Below are 22882 nucleotides of genomic sequence, written 5' to 3'. Positions count from 1 at the left end.
AGAACTCTTATTTTGTTCACCCTGATCTTCGGATCCTTCGGGTGTCGATGATAATCTAGTCCACTCTCAGTCCCAACCATCAGATTTCACAAATATGTAATTATGATAAATGTCTCATATTGAAACTGGGCTCAAAATGGCTGCAGAGAAACAACGTGAATGTCGTCCGCTCCAAACAGAGCAGCTGAAAGTTTGCAGATGAATTAATGGATGTTGTGATATCATTGGTTAAAATGTATTTTACAAGCTGATGTGATCTAATGTAAACATTTGATAATGATAAAAAAAGATATAATGTAATTTTTCAGGTCATTAAATCTGTACACAGTATGACCGATGATGTGACCTAAAAGGGTTAAAAAGACATTTTTCACTTCAGCTGGACTTCAAACTACATTACAGGCTGTAATTTTCTTTTTAAGTTGATTATTATAATTATGTTTAATCTTTTCGATACTCACTGAGGCATTTGTGTGCTTTCATTCATTTCATTTCATGCCAATATTAGATTATTATTATTTGTATAATAAGATTAGGTCCAAAAAGCCTGCATTTTTTCAAACTACATAACACAAATATGAACTCAAATGAATCGCACCGTTCTTTGATTTTCATCACAAGGCTCTGCCTCGTAACCCTACAGACTGAATATGAATTTGGATTACAGATTGTTTTGATTATAAAACCTTGATTTATATATTTGTAATTAACCTCGTGGCTGCAGTACATTCCATTGCTTAACACACACAAGGACATGTTGAACACAGCATAATAACTTTATGTAAATAGAACCTTAAGTTACAAAGTGCTTTGTGATTTAAAAAAAAATAAAACATTATACAACATGATATAAAACAGGATAGTTAAATTGGTTCAGTGACACATGACACTCTATTTAAATAATAAAATGCTACCTGCTGTTCTGTTACTGCCCATGAGGGGGAGTGTGTAATCTACATCAGCTGTTCTCGTGCAGGTCAGTCCAGCAGAGGAAGGCCTCACCTCAGCCTGCCTTGCTGGAGTCACCTGACGGCTGCAGGAATCTTCCGACCTGCTTAGATTACCATCATGTTTCGAGGAGTCGACGCGGACGTCACCTGTGCTGACTGACACTTTCAACCAGTCCGGCGTGTTGGAGACTAAACGAGTGAATTGGTGACACGGAGTCGCACATATCCTTGATAAGAACTAAATGTGTCAAATCCATTAAAACCAGTGGCAGTGGGACATGAGGAACACGCCTCTGTGCCATAAACCAGTAAAACACACCTTTAAACAGCATTTCTTTGGGGAGAAAAACTGAGAGATTATTCTCCAGTAACCTACTTCCATTGTGTGTTGGCCTTGAAGCGATCCCTTTGTGTGGCTTCAAAAAGAAACGGGTCGATGTTGACTTTTGCCTTTTCTTTTTATCGCACCGTGCCGCACCTTTCCCAAAGGTCTTTTTTTTTTGCATGATAATCTCGTTGACGCGGTAAAGGATTATAGCGCGGCATCATCGGTGTCCCCAGGCGGTGTGGCTTCATTTCGCCTTGTTTGCAGTCAAACAGCGAGCGATAATTCAGCCGCTGAGTTACAAAAGATGCTGTTTTCTTAGCAGGTTTGCGTCAGAGGCCCTGAGTGCTTGGCGAGGCTTGTGGGCAGGTGAAGGGTTTTTTCTTTTCATGATCCGGTCTTGAATGAAGAACACCTGAGCTGCCCCGAGTGGTTGAGTCATTAGCAGGAGTGGCAGAGTTCTTGAGAATACCTGGTATGCACTTGATATATGCCACTGTGGCCCTGGCAAGCCCAACAATACATGTGAAATACTAATACATGTGAAATACTCCGCCAGTGTGTTTCCATTTCAAGCATTCTGAAGTTGGTGACAAGGTTGGTGAGGTTTGACCACTTTTCGTTGGAGAGAGCCTAAAGCAGCAACATGTAACCTGCTGACACATGTTTGAGAGCAATCCAAAGAAAACAGTTGGATTACAGATGATTTTGCATCGTCATTTATTCTGGGAAGATTCACAGAGAGGCCTCTCCTTTTGCAGAAAGGCCCTGCACATTGCACATTATATAACCACAGCCGGATGTGAGCAGTTTGCAGTTTAGATCCTTGCTCAGGGGCACTTCAGTGGCAGTAATGAGGGAGGGGCAACAGCTGCTTTTTCTATTTACCCAGCCTTTTCAGGGATTGGACCTATGACCTGCTGGTCACGAGCTTCCTTCACTAACCTCAGGCCATCACAGTTGTGGTGTGATATATAGATGGTGTTGTCTTAATTGTAATGCTTCAACTCAAACTTAAGATTTTTATTTATTTTCAGCTTATAAGAATTAACTTGTAACTAATGTGCCAAAACGTACCGTCAAACATGCTTTTACGTGTTTTGCCCCGGAGGCGAGGCCCCATCATGAGACTCATGAATGCGAAGGGTTTCAAGAGGTATTTGTCTCTTTGGCTGTGTTGATAAAGAACCGTCTGTCTGCATTCCTTTACACTACTGTAACCACAGTGCGTCACTCTTTTTTCTTCTCAGGCTGAAGTCTTAAAATTCCTCGAGACAAACAAATCCTACGAATCGTCTGAGATTTTCAGCTTGTATTCCTTCGACTCAACACTGGAGTGTGTCAGCCGATGCTGTTGTTCATAACGACCAATGAAAATCACTGCAACCATCACAAGTGGAGACTAATCGTTGTATCTCTATGCTAGCAAGTCACCCTGATTCCAGACTGAAATATCTCAACAACTATTGGATGAAATGTTCCCGTTCACAGTCTCCGGAGGATGAATCCCTCTGACTTTGGTGATTACCCTGATTTGACTCGAGCGCAACCAGCGTAAATGTATAAACAGCTATTGGATGGATTGGTGTGAAATTTGACACCAACTTCCCCTCGGGATGACTCGTGATAACTTTGGTCCAATTTTCTATTTCTCCAACACTTTGGTTTATCAGCAAACACCTGTAAACCGAATGGCACTCCCATCAGTCTCGGCTGTGTTTCGTGTTTAGTGCTAATTAGCTTACTGTGAGTTACTATCGTAGAGCTCTGGAAGACCACAGACTGCTATGCGAACATGCACATTTTTCGCTGGAGTGGAAATATTTCAACTCGCACAAATAACCGGATTCACATAAAAAATGGATTGAATTTTTTAAAGTCCAAACTTCACTATAGTTACCAGAATCAAAATAATTCAGAAATGCCCTACAATTGAGCTCATACTACACATCGCATTCAGTCTATCAAAAATAGATAACATGTTAATAGCAGATGAAGGTGATGGTGTCAGATCTGTGTAACAGCCTGGGCTAACATATGATGCCAACGCTATCAACAATGGATGAGGTGCTCGGGGGGAAGAACCACACCTCGAGGCGTCAGAGCTGGAACTAAATCTGTGTCAAGATTTTCGGTGAAGAGCACACTATTGTGAATACAAAAGATGTAAATATGATCCCAGTGTGATGCATGAGTATACAAAACACGAGTAACATTTAGTAAGTTGTACAATTTCCAGTAATCAACCGGGCGAGGCTTTTGTTGTCTCGCATTTGGACGTAAAGCAGCTGTGAATATGACGCCTGTCACGAAATGCCAGACTCAGGAAGGAGCTGCCATCATTCATAGAAAAGTTAAGCACCTTGTCCCTTTCTTGGAAAAGCCAGCATCATGCTGGTCAAAAAAATGTCAGAAATGTCACCTGAAACAAAAACTCCACTTCGCTCTCATTCACAGTTGCTTAGTAAATTGTGATTTTCCTGGTTCGAGAGCGCAAAAGTAAAGGGTAATTTCCCCATTGACTTCCATGCAATCAGAATCTTTTTGCAACCCTTCAGTGTTGGCTTCACTTTTCAGAACCAGCGTTTGTGACTCATCGGCAATCTGCAAAGGTTATTTAAAAACCCATTTTCTAGAATCCACAAAGACTCTTCTAACCACAAGAAGAAGAAAAAATATGCCGTCTGATGAATGATTTAAAAAAAGATTTTCGACCTGTTTCCCCATAGTTGTGCCTGTTTCTGAATCAAAACAAAGATGGCAGCCTGCACAACTTGGGAAAACGGATAAGAAATGCCATTTTTCTTTTTATTGGACAGGGGACAGAATATTATAGGCTAATATATCATAAAAATATATCCTAACTACCGTGCTTTGAAAAAACTTGTGGGGTTTCCTAGATATTGCCGGTTAAATATCTTTAACCATTGTTAACATGTAGCATTCCTCTAAACTGGAGCTAACGGTGTACACTCTTTAAGCTAAGCTATACGTGCCTGTAGCACCGGAGGACCATGAGGGCTTTAACTCTTGACAAATAAGAACCAAGCAGCGAAGTCAACCACAGACACAGGCCGCCACACCGCGCCGGAGCAGGCACACCTCCTCTCACTCCGCCTACAGAGAGTCGCCTCCCACTATAAAGCCCCGTGAGTTTCACCCACACTGCCCACAGTCCGGGAACCTCCAGCCGCCGTCGGAGGGACAACGACCGGCGGACACCAACAGGTTCACGTCCCGTCTGCGTTCGTCGCGATTCTATGAGCCGACGTGCAATGTAGAGGAAACGTCACAGAAAAAACATCTTTGTGATTGTAATACTGGCGCCTTAATGTAGTTCCTCCCTAACCGTTAGAAAATGGGTTTTTATTATATCAACATGCAGCCGTAAGCGTGTGCTGTCGCGACGTGGAAGTTGGTTTTGAGTCCCCGGCGGTTTCTCGTGAGGATGGAAAGCAGCAGCAGCAGCAGCAGCAGCAGCGGGACTCCTTAGGACGAGAGAATGAGAAAATGGGAGCTGACAATGGTAAGACAAATGCTGGATGAGATCCAAGAACAAACTGTAGCTCTGTCATTGATTTCCACAGAGCCAATCAGGCCCAGTCTCATTACTGTGAGGCTACACTTCAACAACATCATCTCTGTAAATGACATGTACACACAGCTGATCTGGAGTACTTGGAGTATGCATGCCTGGGGTTGTGACTCTTAACATTAACATCTGAGAGGAAACCTGGCAATGTTTCAAACACCCAGACTTTATTCTAAAAAACAAATTGAATCACTGTCACCTGCATGAATTGCAAACACTTAGGGATGGGATGATGTATAAAGATTTTATTGCAAATCATGAATCAGTACTGCTGCAAGCGATTTGGAAAAAGCTGTCTAGCTCTCTGTCAAGATAGAGAAGTGAAAAATGGAGCCAGATTTAAAGAAATTATATGGGGTACAAATATACATTTATAGAAGTATTTATCCTTTATTTATGCAGGAAGACGTTATAATTAACCATCATCTCATTTAACATTATGTGATTGTGTTTCACTAAAAATTATGTTCAAAATAATGTAAGACAAAAAATGTAAAGTGATATTATATAAGTTCATATTTTGATTATTATCTGGGTGATTTTGTGAATCGCAGTTATTTTACAACACCTGTCCTTTTGTTGTTGTTAAACCTGTGGGGAAATTTAGATTTTGTATGATAAAGAATAATTGGAAGAAAAATAACTGATATGAAAATGTGACTTGGTTTTGTCACCCCTTTGCTGCTCCATGATCTGCTTTTTCCATTCATGTAAAATGCTGTAGAGGAGCAGATCTCCGTGGAAACGCTTTGTGTTTTTGGGTTTGGCTGTCAGTAGTGCTCAGCGCCGCCGTCGCCGACACCGAGTAAGACACAATGCACGGTTTCACATCTGTGTGGCTGACAAACGACCCCCAGTTTCTATGAGGGACAATGGGGTTTGTGTGATACCGATGAGCAGATACAGCGGCCCCTCGACCTGAAGACGTTTAAATGGTCGTTTACATACGAGGACGGTCGTCCTCCCATCTACAGCAGATTTGAAACAGTTTGCTTTTGTTTCCTGTGAAAATGTCACGATTATCCTGGCCTTAGTTATAGTAGTATTATTGTCATATTATACTGCTAATCATCAAAATGTGCTTAAAGCTCTTAAATTGGCAGTAAAACACTTATAGAATCACCTGACATTTTGAGAAGAAACAAACATTTTTATTGCGTCACAGAGAGATTTTTCTATTCCTTCATTTGGCGATCTTGCCGATATATGGATCATATCTCGATCCCATCATATCTCGATCCCATCCCTTGAGCCCATATTGTTCAGACATGATGACCTTCAGATAAAAAACGTTAACGTTTTTTTGTATTTAGATGTACATAGGTGTGACGCTGCATAGAAGAATCCCCATCTAAAAGCTTGTGACACCAATGATTTTCTGTTCTGGACATTGGAACTGATGTTGAACTAATTACTTGCTTTCACTCCGGGGCATCGCTATAGATTTGTGAATCGTTTGCATATTAACCAGATGGATTAGACCGCAGCCATGTGAGGTCAGTTATTGATGCCATGGCGTTATTCTATAACCCTTTAGGCATTTAAAGGGCCACGCCTCTGAAATGTCCATACTTTTTGGGGACTTTTTCCCCATATTAAGCAGCCATTAGTGAGTAATATGATGTCTGCTTGTGCCTTTCAATCATTTGTGTCTGTTGTACACCATTTTGTCTGTCCCTCTACCAAACTGCGTGGCTCTTGAATCTCATTTCTGAAGATATTGAACTCTAAAAATGGCACCCTTTTTTTAGGGTGCAAAAATGACAGAATTCCCAGGAAGGATTCTCAAAATTCAGCAAAATATTTTACAGAATGTTTTTCTGGGTCTCCAATAGTATAAACCTAAAGTTTGGCCAAAAACTAAAATTCACTGTAAACAAAAGCCTCCGTGTGATTTGTCACGGTTCGGACCCCGATGCTGTTAAGTTGCATTGTGGGAACTGAGGTCAGAGGGCAGCTCTTGGTGTCTTTGGTGCATATCTTGTGTTCTGCAGGCGAGGTAGATCTCTCCTTCGACAACTTTCAAAGAGCTACCATTTCATTTTTTTTTTTTGCTTTTTCAGTGACCTCATAATGTCCTGTGGACGTTCTTTAACCCTGTCGCCCCCCGAAACAGAACGTCCCGACACTTCCCCGCCGCTCTTGTTTTATTGGTCGTTGGAGGACGGGTGAAGCTGACGGAAACTCGCTGACATTTAGGCAGTGTTTTGCATCCGTTGTGGTATTTTGCTGTGGTGTACTGTTTGATGTACCTTTTTGATAGTACTGTATTTGTCCATAAACATTCATGTGAATCTACAAAATTCTGGGAAACCTGGGATTGCTGTGTAGCAGGGAAATCGCCAATTTCATAATCATCAGTCACACGCGAGGCTGTTTGTGTGCTCATTCCAAGCTCGGAAAGGTGGTTCTGGGTCGTCGTGGGTCACATGGGATCAGCGTGAGTCTTAGTGGGATGTTGCATCGCCTGTTTGTGGCTGTTTGGCCCCGCTGCTTCTTTTTAACCTCCTCACAGCCCGACCCCTGACCCCAATGTTGTGACCAGTACCATAACCAGATATATATATTTGTGTATTTGACGCACACCCGCATATTCTTTTGGGACACGAGCTTGACACGGGTGAATGGCGGCCACACTTTCACGGTTTCCCACCTCTGCCGTCCCCCAGAACCCAGTGCAGCAGTGGGGCGAGGAGTTTGAGGACGGCGCCGTTTATGGGGTCACGCTGCGTCGGGAGCCCGTGCCCTCCTCCCCCAACCCCAGTGAGAAGAATCCGAGCAGCGCTTTCGTGCAGTACCGGACCTGCAAGGTGCGGCGTCTGAAAGCTGCCCCCCTGGAGCTCCTTGTGAACCACCTCCTGGACCCTGGCTGCCAGGAGCAGGACTACGGCCGGATCTTCCTCTCCACCTACAGAACCTTCAGCCTCGGTACCTCGAAGCTCATCGAGCTGCTCTTCCACAGGTACAATCATGTTTTTTTTCCAACAGTGCAGCAAAGATGAAGCTACAGCTTGTTAGCTTAGCTTAGCACAAAGACTGAAAGGGGGGGAAACAGCTAGCCTGGCTCTGGTCAATGTATTAAACGGCTTCACTAAACATGAAAAACTGTCTCTGGTTTTCTTTCCAGCCTTTATGCTAAGCTAACTGCTGGCGGTAGCTTCATATTAAGCATTTCCCCAAACATCAAATTATACCTCTGCAGTTTTTTTTCATATATTGTTAGATAGGTGAACAATTTGACCTGGAATGTGACTTTAACTGGTTGAAAGGGCATTTTTCATTTCAGCTCGACTTTAATGGTTAGCTAACGTTTCACAACACACACACACACACACACACACACACACACACACACACACACACACACACACACACACACACACACACACACACACACACACACACACAGTCAGTTTCTCCTTTCTTTGGGTTTGAGCTCCTACAGTTTAAACATGATGAACAACGTTGGTTGTTGCCCATGCGAAGACGCCGCGTTGCGTCAGCATCTTTTTATACAGCGCCTGCTTTGATGTCGTAATAAGTACCTCGCAGGTGCTCATTATCTCGAGGTTTTCGACAACAACAATTATGCACATAGAGGTTTTTGACTGCGGTCCGCATGTATTGAGGTCAGATTTAGGACAGTTGAGGGACAGCAGCAAACAATAATTTAAAAAGAATATACAGAAAACAGCCGGAGGAGTATGACTAAGTCTGTTTTTTCCCCCAATAGAGACAATGCTGTGTCAGATCTGGACAACAGTGAGTGCTACCGGAGGTGAGTGGATGATTCGTGAGTTAACGATGTGCTTGAGCTCTTATCCAGTTAATTCCTAATATGTCACCCTGGTTTAACAAGTTAAACTGTAAAGATTCTCCCGCTGCCCCCTCAGCCCTCTGTTGGCCTTCGTCCAGACGTGGTTGGATGAGTATTGTGAGGACTTCAGGGATGCTCCGCTGCACCCGGCCCTCAGGCTGCTGTTGGATCACCTGAGGATCAGCTCTGCGGTTCACACCAACATGCGTAGCCAGCCCAACTTCAGCTCGCTGGCGGGGCAAGCCGAGGCGCTGCTCGCGAGGTTCCAGAGAGAAGGTGACCATCACAACACATGAGTGGAAACGTTAACTAGCAAAAAGCCTGCATCGCTGTTTCTTGACTCCTGCTCTGTGTGTTTTTATTCAGCAGCTGACACAACTGTCGGCCTTGCCCGAGCAGAACCGGAGCAAGACGAGGAGGCTTCTGGCGATGAGGATTCGGGATGTGAAAACCCTCCGGATCACGGCGTCGTGGACTTCTCCGCCGCAGCCGTCGCCGAGCAGCTCACCAGAATGGAGTCTGTGCGTGAGAGTGTGTTCAACCTGCCTTCCTGTCGTTTTTACATGAACCGCTGATGATTGAGGGTTTTTGCTTTTTTTTTTTCAGGCTCTGTTTGTCAAAGTGGTGCCGTACCAGTGTCTGGGCTGCATGTGGTCACAACGAGACAAGAAGGAAAACATGTCTCCCACCATCCGAGCCACTATTGCACAGTTCAACGCCATAACCAACCAGGTCATCATGTCCCTGCTCTGCCGGCCGACGGACGCCACGTCCAGTCCGACTCCCAGCCGCCGGCCTCCCACGACGCCGGCTCAGCGGGCCCGCGTCATAGAGAAGTGGATCAGAGTAGCTCAGGTCGGTCTAGACTTCATAAGAGCTTTGTTCGGCATTATTTCTCTCTGATTCTGAATCGAATCCGCTGAATGCGACTTCTCTCCGCAGGATTGCCGTCTGCTGAAGAACTTCTCCTCTCTGAAGGCGATCCTGTCGGCCCTGCAGTCCAACGCTATTTACAGGCTGAGGAAGACTTGGGCCGCTGTCAGCAGGTAGGGTTGAGTTGGAGCCACAACTCGTGTCCGTCTCTATGGTTACCTTTTTATTTTATTGCCGCTTTTACATAATCGAGCTTTAATGAGGACGTTGAACCCTCATCGGGTGCAATTCAATGTCACTGCCAGAGCAAGTCGGAGCATGTCTTAGCTTTCAGTGACCCATATTCTGCAGCATGGCGGGTCATGTGAGATATTATAACATCAAGGATATGTCGCCCTCTTCATGGTGCCAACATCTGCACAAGTTATGTTGTGTAAGAGTTGGTAGTTAAAGTATGAATAACTGCGTGTATTTCGTACATATCGTGTCTTTTTCTCTCGTTTCAGGGATAGCATGGCCACGTTCGATAACCTCTGGGAAACCTTCCCCGACGAGAACTGTGTTCTGACCAACAGAGAGCTCCTGGTGGAGGTGAGACGGAAACACGAAACGGGCCCGATGCACCTCACCGTCTTTACATGGACGTGCATAACCTGTTTATCAGTGGCTTATTCATGTCCATGTAAACACACGGCGGTAACCTTTGTAGAGGTCATTGTTTTTGTTTCCAATAAATACACGCCCCCTTCATTGTTGGTCTCAAAATATGAATTTGTGTTGTGCATTTGTGATATTTGATGATATTTGTTGGATTTTTTAGCCATGGCAACGGATTACCCCACCTGTCGTAATGTTAGCACAAACAACACAGTGCGAACAGTGTTTTGGATATTGAAAAAGACATGGATCTCTCATTCATATTTGAGTTTAATATTTACAGGAATGTTTAACCGAGTGTTAATGGGAAACTACGGGCCTGGAGCACATTGTGTTCCCTCTTTTCTTCGATGAAGCCTCCTTAAGGCAACTCCAGAGGCCACTTGTGTCTAGTTACAGTGAAAGGACTCTAAAGTCAACAGATCATACAGTGGATGGACCTGTCTTCTCTGTACACAGCAACCAACATGCTGCTATCTCCTGCTCCACTATTACATTCAAATAAATGCCTTGTGGGGGAAACGATTTTATACATGAACTCGTTCTGCATTTGTGTTGAGGCGCTGTCTGTTTATTAAGGAGGATTTTATCTATGTAAACGCAGCCACTCGTACATTTCCTAAAGGCCTTATTGCAGTTATTGATTGATGTCTCATGCAAAGGGACCTCCCACCCTTTCATAAAGTTAATTTATAATATGTCTTGTGTTGTAGAGCTCGCTCCAGTTTACAGTTTGCTCAAACACTTCAAACCATTTTGTTTTATAATTTTAAAATGTCACCTTCACCTGAACGCAGCTCTGTCTGCTCTACTTTTGACAGGAAGGAGGCCAAGCGACCGTGGATAACATTTCTCCAAAGATATCCAAGCGGTGTCCGATCTCCAGACAGATGGTAAGCCCAACCTCGGGATGTTTTGAAGACGTGAGATGGAGCCCAGTGGCACACATCGTCATTAAACGTGCAGTTTCGTGTGAGGAAATTTGCAAAGTGTGCTAATTATGCTTAAAAAAACATTTTTTAAATTTTTACCTGAGGCAGTGTTGAGTTTCAGCTTTAAAAAAAGACACATGCAAAATCCCTTCCTTATTACTCTGCACTGACAGCCTAAAGGGAGCTGATTTCATTCCGTGTGGGTGGAGTATCTCTGGCATGGCAGATACCCAAACCTATCTTTAGCCCCGCTCTGTGCTGAACAAGTTTCAAATGGCCCCACATCACCAGGATTATAGGACAGTAATAATAGACTAGACCGGGATCTTTTATGAGTCATATGCGCGTTCTCCTGGGCCGTAACATGAACCCACAGTGCTGCTGGCTGGTCCTCGCCCTGTCCCGAATGTCGTCTGATCTTGACCCATTTAGAGGAAAGAAATATGCAAATAAGCAGATACAGTAGACAATGGATGGATGGATGGCAGATACAGTGACACAGGAAACAAGTGCTGAAACCCTGATGGGCGGTGTGTTTGCATGTCTCTCTGCAGAGTACGTCCAGTGGAGTGGTTCCTTACCTGGGCACCTATCTGACCGTCCTCACCATGCTGGACACGGCTCTGCCCGACACTGTGGAGGTACATAATACAGCCACAGTCCCTCTCCTTCATATTTAACTGTGTTAATGGTTGGCTTCATACTGCAACATACTTTGTATTTTACTCCAGGGCTAATAAGGAGGCAAGACGTTCCTCTTTTTAGACTTAATTTTCACTATATGAGCTCTGTTTTGCTAGTGCTCGTCTACGTTTAATATTTATATTGAGATGTGATGAATGTATTTACAGTTTAATACTTTTAAATGTCATCTGTAGGTGGCTGCAGCTCACCAAATTGCACAAATTCCACGAGAGTCATAAGCTAAGATGGTAGCTTCTGAGTTCTGCTAAGCTAACGTTAGCTGCCTATTTAGTAGCAGTTTTGTTTTCATATTATTATTATTATATAATATAATTTAATATCACAAATTTAGTTATGTGGAATAACAAACAAAATGACTAGGAACAAAGTTTTATATTTTTCATTTACAGAGTGAGAGCATTCAGTTTTAGTTTTAGCTAAGGCTAAGCTAACTGTGTCTGTCTCACCAGCTAGCTTGATGTAGCGGTCTTGCTTTAGCTATCTAGCTTGCGTCTACACAAAAGCTTTCAGCCACATCCCATGGCCTTTTGAGTTAACTCGGTCACCATGAATACATAAATAAAAAACACTTAATAAATTAATTTTAGATTAACTATGTAAGTAAAATAAAAAGAAATATTCATGATTTGTGAGTGATGGTCTATGCATTAGTTGTAGTTGATTTACAGGAGTTATACTAACTACGTTAAGAAATACACAAATAAAAGCTTCCAACTACTTAACAATGTGTTATAGACCATTGATTTACAATTGATATACAGCACATACAATTGGGGGATGTTAGATGAAGTGTTTTTATTCATTTCTTGATTTAATGAGTCATTGATATACGCAATAAATACCTACTTACTCTCTTGACAGGGTGGGCTCATAAACTTTGAGAAGAGAAGGAGGGTAAGTGCTTCCTCTTTGTGTCATCTTTCATGTATTACACATTATTTATTCTAGCTCCTCAGTATCATCACACTATAAGCCAGAGAGCTTTTTTAAACTTTGACATATCTCTTTAAGCAACACTTACAAATGCTTTTGCTACCGTTTGAAATACCACAGTGTTGTACCTTGTTGCTCCAGGTTATGTCAACACGCAGGAGTCATCTCTGTTTATCCACAGCCATTACTGTCTCTCCCTGCAGGAGTTTGAGGTTCTGTCGCAGATCTGTGTGCTGCAGGCGTCCTGCTCCCAGTACAACCTGCCCCATCACCCCAGAATCGCCGCCTGGCTGCAGGGACACAAGCTGCTCACGGACCAGGAGAGGTGAGCCCAAGATACCCCCCCCCCCCCCCCCCCCCCCACCCCACCCCCCCTGTGAACGCATCTCGAGCAGAGGAAGGCCCAATAAAAGTTTGGTTACATAACTTGCGGTATGCATCGTAAAAACTCTTCATCCGTCATTGAGGAGTTAATTATCTTTATGGAAAAATAAAGGTTGCCTTCACACGTTTCCACTGAAAGGTTCGTCATGCTGAGAAATATCAGCCGCTCGTTGGACATTTACAGTGTAATCATTAATTACAAACTCATAAAATCTGTCAATATATATAAAAAAAGTCCGAGAGAAACGAGAAGTCTGCTGATGACGGAAAATACCAGGAAAAAGATCATTACAATGTTGGTTGATCATGCAAGTAATCTTAATCTTATTAAATGCTATAATATATAATTTATAATGCAATAATTATTTTGCCAACAATTGATAATCAGACCAGCAATAATATGCAGAGAATTGTTAAAAAACATCACCAATTATGGATAAAATAATAAAAAAGATGAACACCTAATGTTTCTACAAGATGTGACATCACACTGCTGTTTCTCTTCCAGCTATGACCTGTCGATTCGACTGGAGCCCCCGTTGGACTTGTGTTCTCCGAATCCCTGGAGCCACCGCACACTCACCAAGAAACTCTCCTTGTGAGTATGGCGCCGTGGACGGATTTGAACGTGACAATTATTTTGAGTATGAAGTGTGGTATACAGTGTCAGTTTAATATCAATATTGTTGTGTTGAATATTTTGCCTGCAGCCTCCTGACGGTGAGCGATGGATCTAAAAAAGTCCCCGCTGATCAGATCAGCGTTTCATCTTCTGGATCCAGTGGATCCGAGATGGAGGACCTGTCCTCCCCGAACCCGGCCTGTTCCATCAGACTGCAGGTAAACCCCGCCACGTGTGTGTGTGTGTGCATGTCATGCTGTGTGCACCTTAATCTGATGGGCCTCTGTGTTCAGCACAACAAGCACTGTTTACACCTCGTGAGCAGCTTTCAAATAGTCAAACATAGCCCGAAGCATTTCTGAAAAAACATCCCTTCACAAAAGAATCCTCTTTAGAGTGCCGTCGAAACTAGCGTGATTTTCTGTTGGTCAGGTGGTCAGCTGAGCTTGTTTCATGGTGCACACATTTCTCACTCAACAGCATTGTTGTTCTTGACCTCGTTTGTTTTGTCTCTCCGCAGTGCTTTCACAGCTCATGCAACAACGTGTGCGAGGCCTTCTCCTCCTCCTCCTCGTCCTCGTCCTCCTCTTCATCCCCCTGCTCCTCTGCAGCTTCCTACCCAGACTCCCTGGCTCCCTCCGACTGTTCCTCAGACGCCTCCTGCGGCGGCGCTCGGCCGAAGCCGACCCTCGCCACGCACCACAAACGCTCCGTGTCCATGACCTCCCTGCCTCAGTACAACCGCCAGGTGGCCGACTCGTGTATAGTCCGAGTGAGCGTCGACCTCGGCCACAACAACGGCAACATGTACAAGAGCATCCTGGTGAGTTTATCTTCACTGATTTCTTCTTCTTCTCCTGGACATTTAGATTCAGCCAAAGTGATGCACAAACTGCGGCGTTGCAATCGATGTTCTCGAGCAAATAAAAGAGGAGAAAAAAGGTGTGTTTAATAGCACGTGTTTTATTCTTTGTCTTTCACAGTTGACCAGCCAGGACAAAACTGCCCATGTGATTCAACGGGCGCTGGAGAAGCATCACCTGGAGCACATGGACTGGCAGGACTTCACCCTGACACAGGTCATCTCCCAGGAAAGAGGTGAGAACAGAACGACTCTGCTGTCGGGGGAATCTTTAAAAAATGAATGCTGGAAGAAATAAAACGCCACTTTTGACTATTTATCGTGTGTGTTACTGTTTTCAGATCTGCTGATACCGGACAAAGCCAACGTGTTCTACGCCATGTCCACAGTGGCAAACTTTGATTTTGTTTTGCGCCAGTTCCCCAAAGGAAAGAAGAAACCACTGAGGGCCACGTCGAGTCTCGGACGATACACAAAGTAGCACCTCAAGTCTACGAGTCCTGCTCCTGCAAATATGAACTGAGCGCACGGGGCTCTCTGTGGAAAATGGTCTTTTTTTTTAATAGTCTTTTTATAAAAACAATGCATTTTTAGTCCATCCTGTTTTTTTTTTTTTTTTGGATACCTAAGTTTTTATGACAAGATGATGCAACAGCACTTTATGAAGAAGAACACTCGCCGCTACAGGAACAGATGGAGCTTAAAGAAACATCTGGATCGGACATGTTTATATTTCCTGTTTGGGGGGGGGGGGAAGAACCCATTCCTTGACTTTTTGGTGTTTTGGTAAAGCCGGGGGGATATGGTTGACTTCAGCTACGGCTCTGCTGGACGTCAACATGAGTGACCCAACGTGAACATTGGGAAACGCCTGGCCGTCTCCCAACGCAGCTGGACGCCATTAATAACCTGTGTGTTTAAAAAGGGAATGGGGGTCAGATGATGATGATGAACTCCCGGGACACCTTGGCAGGTTGTCAGCCACTGGGGCTGACATGGCCCGGCGTGCTCTTACCAGGGGGCCCTGCACACCTGGGGAGTTGCTGCTGTGATCCTTGGCGTGTGAGGCCAGCAGCCCCGACTGGAAGGGTGGCATTCCTGAGTCGGGGTAACCATGGCAGCAGCAGAGGCTTTGATGGACGGGACGCACAAGTGCTAATGTTATTTGATGAGACGATAATATAACTGCTATGTGTGCTTTTCAGTATCAAAGTTAGATCAATTGTCAGGGTTTAGTTTTTGTTGTCATGGTTCAGTTTCACCGCACCTTCATCTGAAGACTCGCTGAGTCACTTTAAGTTGTCTTTTGTCTTGATATTAAAACAAATGTAAAAAAAAAAAAATCTGTTATTTTAAAACAACTGTGATGAATGACTTTATCATTTTAGAGATGTCTTATTTTCTGATGAAGTCTGAGGATGTTAATGTCAATTTTTAATTGTTTTTGTTTTAATTTTATTATTTTGTTGTTGTTATTGTATTTAACACATTTGGTTCAGTCTTGTGAAGCCTGGATGTAACTTGTGCTTTAACAGCTTGATTTTAAAGGTTTGATGTAATCATTTCAGTGACGCCAAGACTCACAAGATGGCTGATGATAATAATCGGGGGGGCTATTTCACACAAGCAGGCTGGAGAGGTTTGAACTAGTCTCCTACGTGTATCCTGGCTTAATAGGTTTCACGTAGGCCAAGCCAGGATGAAGACCAAGTCGAGCCTGGTGTAAGCAGACCACAGACCACGGTGTCGATCACAGTTCAACTGATGCAGACATGGAAAAGACGCGAGCGGCCGCGTACTTTTGACCAAGTCAGCTGCAGCTTCTGATGGAAATGTATGAGGAAATAAAGTATATAATCTGCATAAAAGGAAATACGACCACTGTAATAAAGCAGCGAGAAAAGGTGTGGCAGACAGTTAGCGGAACGACTAGTGTGACTAGAAGTGCAAAGCCTAAAAATCCACATTTACTAACCACGCCTCTTAAAGCTATGGTCTACGATTTGGAATAAAAAAAGATCCATTCAGTCTATTCAGGCCTGCATAGAAATTGACCAATGGGAGCCATTGCTCCGGAAGGCTCGCATTGGCTCGTACCCTTCATCCAATCCCCTCGTCTCCCCTGCTCCTCGCCACTTCTTTCATGAGACTGAGTCAAGGCTAAATTTAGCCAGGATAACTGGAAAATCCCAGCTTAATCCTCAATCTAGGTTTGTGAAATAGCCTTCGGATGTCCGACAGTCGGCCTTCATGGGAGTATTTGCAAAGAGGAAGAGTTGCATATTGAACACACTTCAAGTCTTCAAGTCACACACAAAATCAAGTCTTCTTGGAGTGTGGAGAGCCTTGCTCAAGGGCTCAGGATAGCCGTTGAAGAAAGAAGACAGGTCATTGACATCCTCTACCTGTCCATGCACACACAGTGGTGGTCTGGCCCATCACTGTATTCTCCAGCTTCAGCACCGCGCTCACCTCTGCTGTAAAACACACAGTCAGCCACTGTTTAACAGCATGTATGCAGCTGCACCAACTTGTTTCACTCTTGGGGAAAATGAAGAAACTGTCACAGCTGTAAAAGAAAAACACTTTCAGTCCTTTTCGTCTCGTGTTTCTGTCGTTTCCTTCACGACTAATTTGAAATCGATTACTTTTCAAAGTTGTATCAACATCAACATTTTAATACGTTGTCCAAAACGAATCCACTCTCACATTGGTGCTCACATTCCTAGAGGCTCAGGATGTGGCATGTTGTACAAATTATAAATCCAAATGTGATTTTGGGCAATAAAAATAAAGTTGAATTGAATTGAATTGGTGTTGGGTCAAGCTTTCTTCTCCATTTTTCTCCCAAATAAAAGCCAAACCTTTATAATAAAAATAAATACTTTAAATACATTTAAATAATAAATAAATACTTTGTATGTGTCTTCCATTAACTCAACAGGCTAAGAAATGCTTAAATGAGACTTCCGGTTTTGCGTTCTTGTTTCACGTGACGTCACTGACCCCTACAGTGCCTCGCGCGTGGTGCAACCGCAGTCTCGCTGTCCTTGTTTCTTTGACGGTTTTAACAGCTAACAAACCATGTGGACCGGGTCTACGCCGAGCTATCACGGCGGTGTCCTCACCAAAAAACAGCCATGGACGTCCCCGACCCGGACACGGAGACAGCCCGCCAACGGTAAGACCACCGCGTCTCACTCAGTTCAACTAGCTCATTTAAAGTGTCCAAAACAGTTCAGTGTTTACAAAGCACTGGACAGATAACTAAATGACATGCCGCCACCAGGTGGCGTCAGAGAGCCGCGCACTCAGCCACAGGTGTGCTAATGTCACAGTAAACTGCACTAACGTCGAGACGCCAGGAGGGAGTGCTAGCATCTTAGCTGTGTTCGCTAACCTAGCTCGAAACAACAGAGGTGTGTTGTGTGTCACGCTTGGACAATGCAACAACATACCGAGTAACTTATAACCTTCAACTGAATGTGGAGTTGGCTTGGTAACCCTCCTTAAACAGGAAGCACGGGTCCAGCAGTGGCTCACCTGGATCAGCTGATGAGACCTGGAGAGAACCAGTCCTCTATGGAGTGCTGCCGGCCCGTCTACCCACTCAGTGCACTTGGCTGCAGTAGATGCACACTCAGCAGAGGGATACGGGTCTGGATTCATTAGGTCAGAACTTTCCTCGTGGTGAGAGAGGGAGAGAGAGAGGGAGAGGGAGGGGGGGTGCTCAGGTCAGCAGTTCTGGAGGAGAAACAGGACACTGTCCCTCAGCTCATACTTCCTCATGTATTATGCATGCCCGTGATGTGCGACTGTGTGTGTGTTTGTGTGTGTGAGACACGTTAAGTGCACCTCGTATCCGCGTGTGAGAGGTTCAAGGTCTTATCTGGGACTTTTCCAGGAAACCGGTGGCGGCAGGTCTCTAATGAGGATTGATGAGACACAGAGTTAAGTCGTCAATAAAAATCGATGGTCTTCACCTCCGTTGACCCCGAGACCGTTTTGAGGAAGTTCGGGGATGTTGCAGTTCACCACCGTGCACATCCTCAAAGTGAAAGAACTTGTGGGGAGGTCAGAAGCCATTGCCACACAGCCTCGGGGCACGTTACAGCATTTGTTTCCACATCTTCAGGGTCATTGAACTTTGGTATTTATTTGTCTTGTCTAAATTTAAAAGGGAGAGAGAATTTTATAATAACCATGGTTTGTTTCCATCACCTAGACAATCGTCACAAGTGACTTGAAAAGGCTGATGTAGAAAAATACAGGAATTATATTATAAGAAAAAACATTGTATTTGTCCTTTATTTATGCAAGGGGACCTTTATGATTTTATCAATATAATGTTTAGTGAGCCATTATTGGGATAATATAATAATTCGGCGAAGATGATCTTGACATGACATTTTTTGTATCGTCACATGCCTACTCAGCAAATTCCCTTTTAGCTCCGTTGCTCAGCTGTTACATCTTCTTGCACAGTTTGCACAAGACGCGATGACATCAGATCCTCTTGTGTTGGGCCGCTTGCATCACTTGGAGCTCTTCTCTGGGACTCGTCCTCACGTTCTGAACACATCTCTCCGTTGTGTCGTTGATTGCAGACACGTGTGAGGGCTTTCTTAGCTTTCAGAGATGTGAGGCAACAGCTCGGAGCCGGAGGAGGGAAAAAAGGGCATGTGTCGGCAGCTTTTGCAAGCGTGATTTCAGCATCGAGGCCGATGTGCACACTGTTGATAAGCCTGGTTCCCCATTCTCAGAAGAGGAAGGTGCTGAGCCCCCTACGTGCACACACACACACACACACACACACACACACACACACACACACACACACATCATCTTGGCAGGGTGCCGATTGGTGCATATGCATCAAGAGGTAAGTGTGACTCTCCCACCACCTCAACGCAGACGTTTATGCCTTCGCACGGCCATTTATACTTGTAAACATATGTTTCGCCGCCCACGTGACTTATTCACGGCTCTTACCACTCTCCCCTCCGAAGTGAATGTGTGACGTTGAAGAGGATAGTTAACCTTATCCTCACAATAACTCATTTTCTGTCACTACAATGAGGCGTTGCTGCGGCTGCATGCTTCCGTGACTTCGTATTTGACTGCTGAGCTCGACCCATCTAACTAAGAAATCAGATTTGGCAAATCACGATCGTCGTAGCTTCACACCAGATCCATGGCCCATCGTCATGACCGTGTTTTTGAGTTCGTCCTGAAAGTGTCAGGCAGATTACAGAGCGTGTTCACGTGCCAGACGTTCACATGGCTCAGTTTTTGTTGAATGCTTACTGATATTAGAGCATTGTGTGCCTGCTTTCCTGTTGTGTTCTGTAAGTAGCACTCGTGTGCTGAGCATGACGCATACATATGTCATTATGCATGACTGACTGACGAATGGGGATCCGTAATAAACAATGAACAAACAATAACAATAATATTCATGCATTCGTGCCACTGCACATGGGTCACTGGGTCAAAGGAACCTGAAGCCAATTAGAAAAACTAGGTCAGTGTTATACTTCCTTCTATATGTAATTGTTGATCATCTTTTGCAGTACATGTTTATCCTGTTAGCTGAAGTGTGACAGTTTTCAGGGTCATAAGGCTCTGTGGCGACCTGTTTGACTCGGCCAATCAGGAGAGACTTCAGCACGCGGTCATCGTTTCCCTGTTCCCATGGCGGAGAGGACAATGTCTGCACATGACCAGTTTCTCTGCCTAGTGTGTGTATGCTCGTTGTATCGAGTGTGTGTGTGTGTGTGCCCGTGTGTGCCCGTCTATTTTTAGACGCTTGGCGTCCTTGTGCACATTATGGATGTGTGTCTGTGAATGGAGATGTGTGGAGCGCTGCAGCCTCCTCACTTTGTGAGTCACACAGTGACGTGAACAGTTTCAGTCACTCGCATGCTCGGCCCAAACGCATGGCTCTCCGACGACACACTCTTTCCCCCTCCCTCCCTCTCTTTCTTCCAGCCTTGCTGCCGTTCTGCCTTTTACCACGAACCCACCCGTTTCCTCTGATGCTTCACAGACAATGGCCACCATTATTCCCTGGTTTAAGTACCTGCAGATAACCTAGTTTCTCTTGGAAAAACATCAAGCTGAACCAGCAAGAGATGAGCCATTTTTTCCCCCCTTTCATCGCCTCCGTTGCAGTGCTCTTGCTCAAGCTAAATGTAAACATGTCCCAGCCGTTCGAGCCGTTGCCTGCTATAAATAACGAGCTGTCTGCGCCAAAGTTTTACCAAGAATTCCAGGAGGGTTTGTGGAAGCTGGAGGGCTTCTTAGAAAACCAGGTGAATGAGCGGCAGGGGAAGCATCTCATCCGTCACACATTCGTGACGTGAAAACCCATGTTCTCTGCAAATTCACAACAGCGTCTAAGTTCCCAGACGTCTTGACTATTTGCCCTTGACTGAGGCTGAAGGTCACTCAGGAGTGTTTGAACTCAGGCAGCTGCCTTGTTAATTGTCATCGGAAGCATTAGGAGAAGGGTGAAAAAACCTGGTGTTACAGGTTCAGTGACCCACATACTCCAAGTGAAATCCCAGCTTAACCCGTCTTCCTCACTCGCAGGAGCCTTCTGGAAAGGCAGCCATCTTGTTTATCTCTGGTCTAGTCTCCTTTCTGTTTGTCCGTCTCCCCGACCTCATAACTCCAGATGTGTCAAGGATGCCACAAGACGCCGCCACGCCTCGGACCACTGCATGAAACCCTCAGAAGTCTCTACAATTCACTTTTATTTGTCTTCTAATCTCGTAGTCACACTTTGGGGTTTGTCACCTTCACAGCCAACTCACTTCCAATAAACCTGTTGAAAGTAAACCACTCACACATTATGTTGCTTTGGCAGACAACGTGTTGACAATGGTGGAGCTTATGGTGGCAGACTTTAGCTCAGCAGGTTATCAGTGAAGCAGCAGACAACAGCTGATACTGCAAATCCACTCCATCCAGTTTACTCAAATAACCAAACACACACATATCTATATCCATAGCTGTGTGTGTGTGTTTGTGTGTGTGTGCGCACCATTTGCAGAAAAGTTGAGATATTTTTCACGTGACAAAAGTACAAAGAACATATTTCCAATAGTTTTACTGACCAACATAAATGTATTTTGTAAATATAAACCAAGTTTTGATGCCTGCAACACTCAAAATAAGACAGAAAGGTTTATAGGACATTAAAGGAACACCATTGTGACAGATCCCACAATAAGCAGGTTAATTGGTAGCAGGTGAGGGTGTCGTGATTGGTTAAGGAGCATGCACCAAAGGCTCAACAAGCACAGCCGGTTCTTGGCTGAGAGAATTGCTCGTCAATTCACAAGGAACATTTCTCAACGCAAGATTGCATAAAATGTAGGTCTTTCAAAGTCAGCAGTACTTAATATGTTGAAAAGATTCAGAGACTTTTGAGACATCGGTGTGTAAAGAGCAAGGTTTGGAAACCACTGTTGAATGTGCGTGACCTTCAAGCCCTCCGCCTGGAAAAAACCTCACGCTAATATCACAAATACAGTCACATGGGCTCAGTAGTACTTTGGGAAAACCCTTAGTCTGAAACTGTATTTCACAACGAGCTCATGGTGGCCCGTAAGTTGTTGGGAACGTGTGCTGGGATCAGAGGAGTCCACGTTTCAGCCTGTTTTCAGGGAAACCAGTCGTTGAGTTCTTCTTGCCAAAAGTGAACACCCTCCAGATTGTTATCAGCGAAAGGTGCAAAAGCCAGCATCCGTGTTTGTATGAGGGTGTACGAGTTCCCACAGCATGGGCACGTTGCCATGTGTGTGAAGGTACGAGGTACATGCAGAGGTGTATTTTGGGGATTTTAGAGGATTGCCGATCAAGGCATCAAGATGTTGTCCAGGTTTATTTAAGCCTCATTCTGGACGGGCTACCTACCTACAGCAGCATGGCGTGTGCTTGGCTGGCGGGCTGCCAGTCCAGATCCGTCTGCTCCTGAGAACGTCTGACGCCTCATGAACCACAGACCGTTGAGCAGCTCAAGTCTTGCATCAGGCCCGAGTGGGGGAAAAAAAAATCCAATTGCAAAACTGCAGCAATCGCCGAAAAAGTGTTGTTATAAGGAAAGGTGATGTAAGACAATGGTTAACAGGCTTCTGTGCCAACTTGGTGCAAATTCTAACTTTATTTACAAAATACAATTAAGTTGTTCACGATAACTATTGATTATCCTTTCTTTGTGTCA

The 22882-nt window shown here is 44.4% G+C and overlaps 1 protein-coding gene across 2 annotated transcripts; it reads left to right on the top strand.

The window, feature by feature from the left end:
* Positions 1–4426: 4426 nt before the first annotated feature.
* LOC311030558 (ral guanine nucleotide dissociation stimulator-like 1) lies at positions 4427–17458 on the top strand. 2 transcript variants are annotated; one of them, XM_084036363.1, is made up of 17 exons: positions 4427–4801; positions 7537–7829; positions 8601–8645; positions 8761–8960; positions 9054–9205; positions 9291–9539; positions 9627–9730; positions 10064–10148; positions 11036–11107; positions 11701–11787; positions 12713–12745; positions 12988–13109; positions 13677–13766; positions 13879–14008; positions 14311–14613; positions 14774–14888; positions 14994–17458. In XM_084036363.1, the coding sequence occupies exons 1-17, from the start codon at positions 4778–4780 to the stop codon at positions 15131–15133; spliced, it is 2244 nt and encodes a 747-aa protein (XP_083892489.1). In that variant the 5' UTR covers positions 4427–4777; the 3' UTR covers positions 15134–17458. The 2 variants fall into 2 exon arrangements, with proteins under 2 accessions (XP_083892489.1, XP_083892488.1); XM_084036362.1 differs by having other exon boundaries at positions 9051–9205.
* The last annotated feature ends 5424 nt before the right edge of the window (positions 17459–22882 follow it).

Source organism: Eutrigla gurnardus (assembly GCF_963514095.1).
Source record: "Eutrigla gurnardus genome assembly, chromosome: 20".
Classification (NCBI taxonomy): domain Eukaryota; kingdom Metazoa; phylum Chordata; class Actinopteri; order Perciformes; family Triglidae; genus Eutrigla; species Eutrigla gurnardus.
Note: the sequence above shows the minus strand (reverse complement) of the source record. Positions and strands in the feature narration are given on the sequence as shown.

Coding starts and splice junctions, on each gene's coding strand:
- LOC311030558 (XM_084036362.1), top strand. CDS start 4,778: ATGAGAAAATGGGAGCTGACAATG. Junction 7,830..8,600: donor ATCGAGCTGCTCTTCCACAG/GTACAATCATGT, acceptor TTCCCCCAATAG/AGACAATGCTGTGTCAGATC. Junction 11,108..11,700: donor GTCCGATCTCCAGACAGATG/GTAAGCCCAACC, acceptor GTCTCTCTGCAG/AGTACGTCCAGTGGAGTGGT.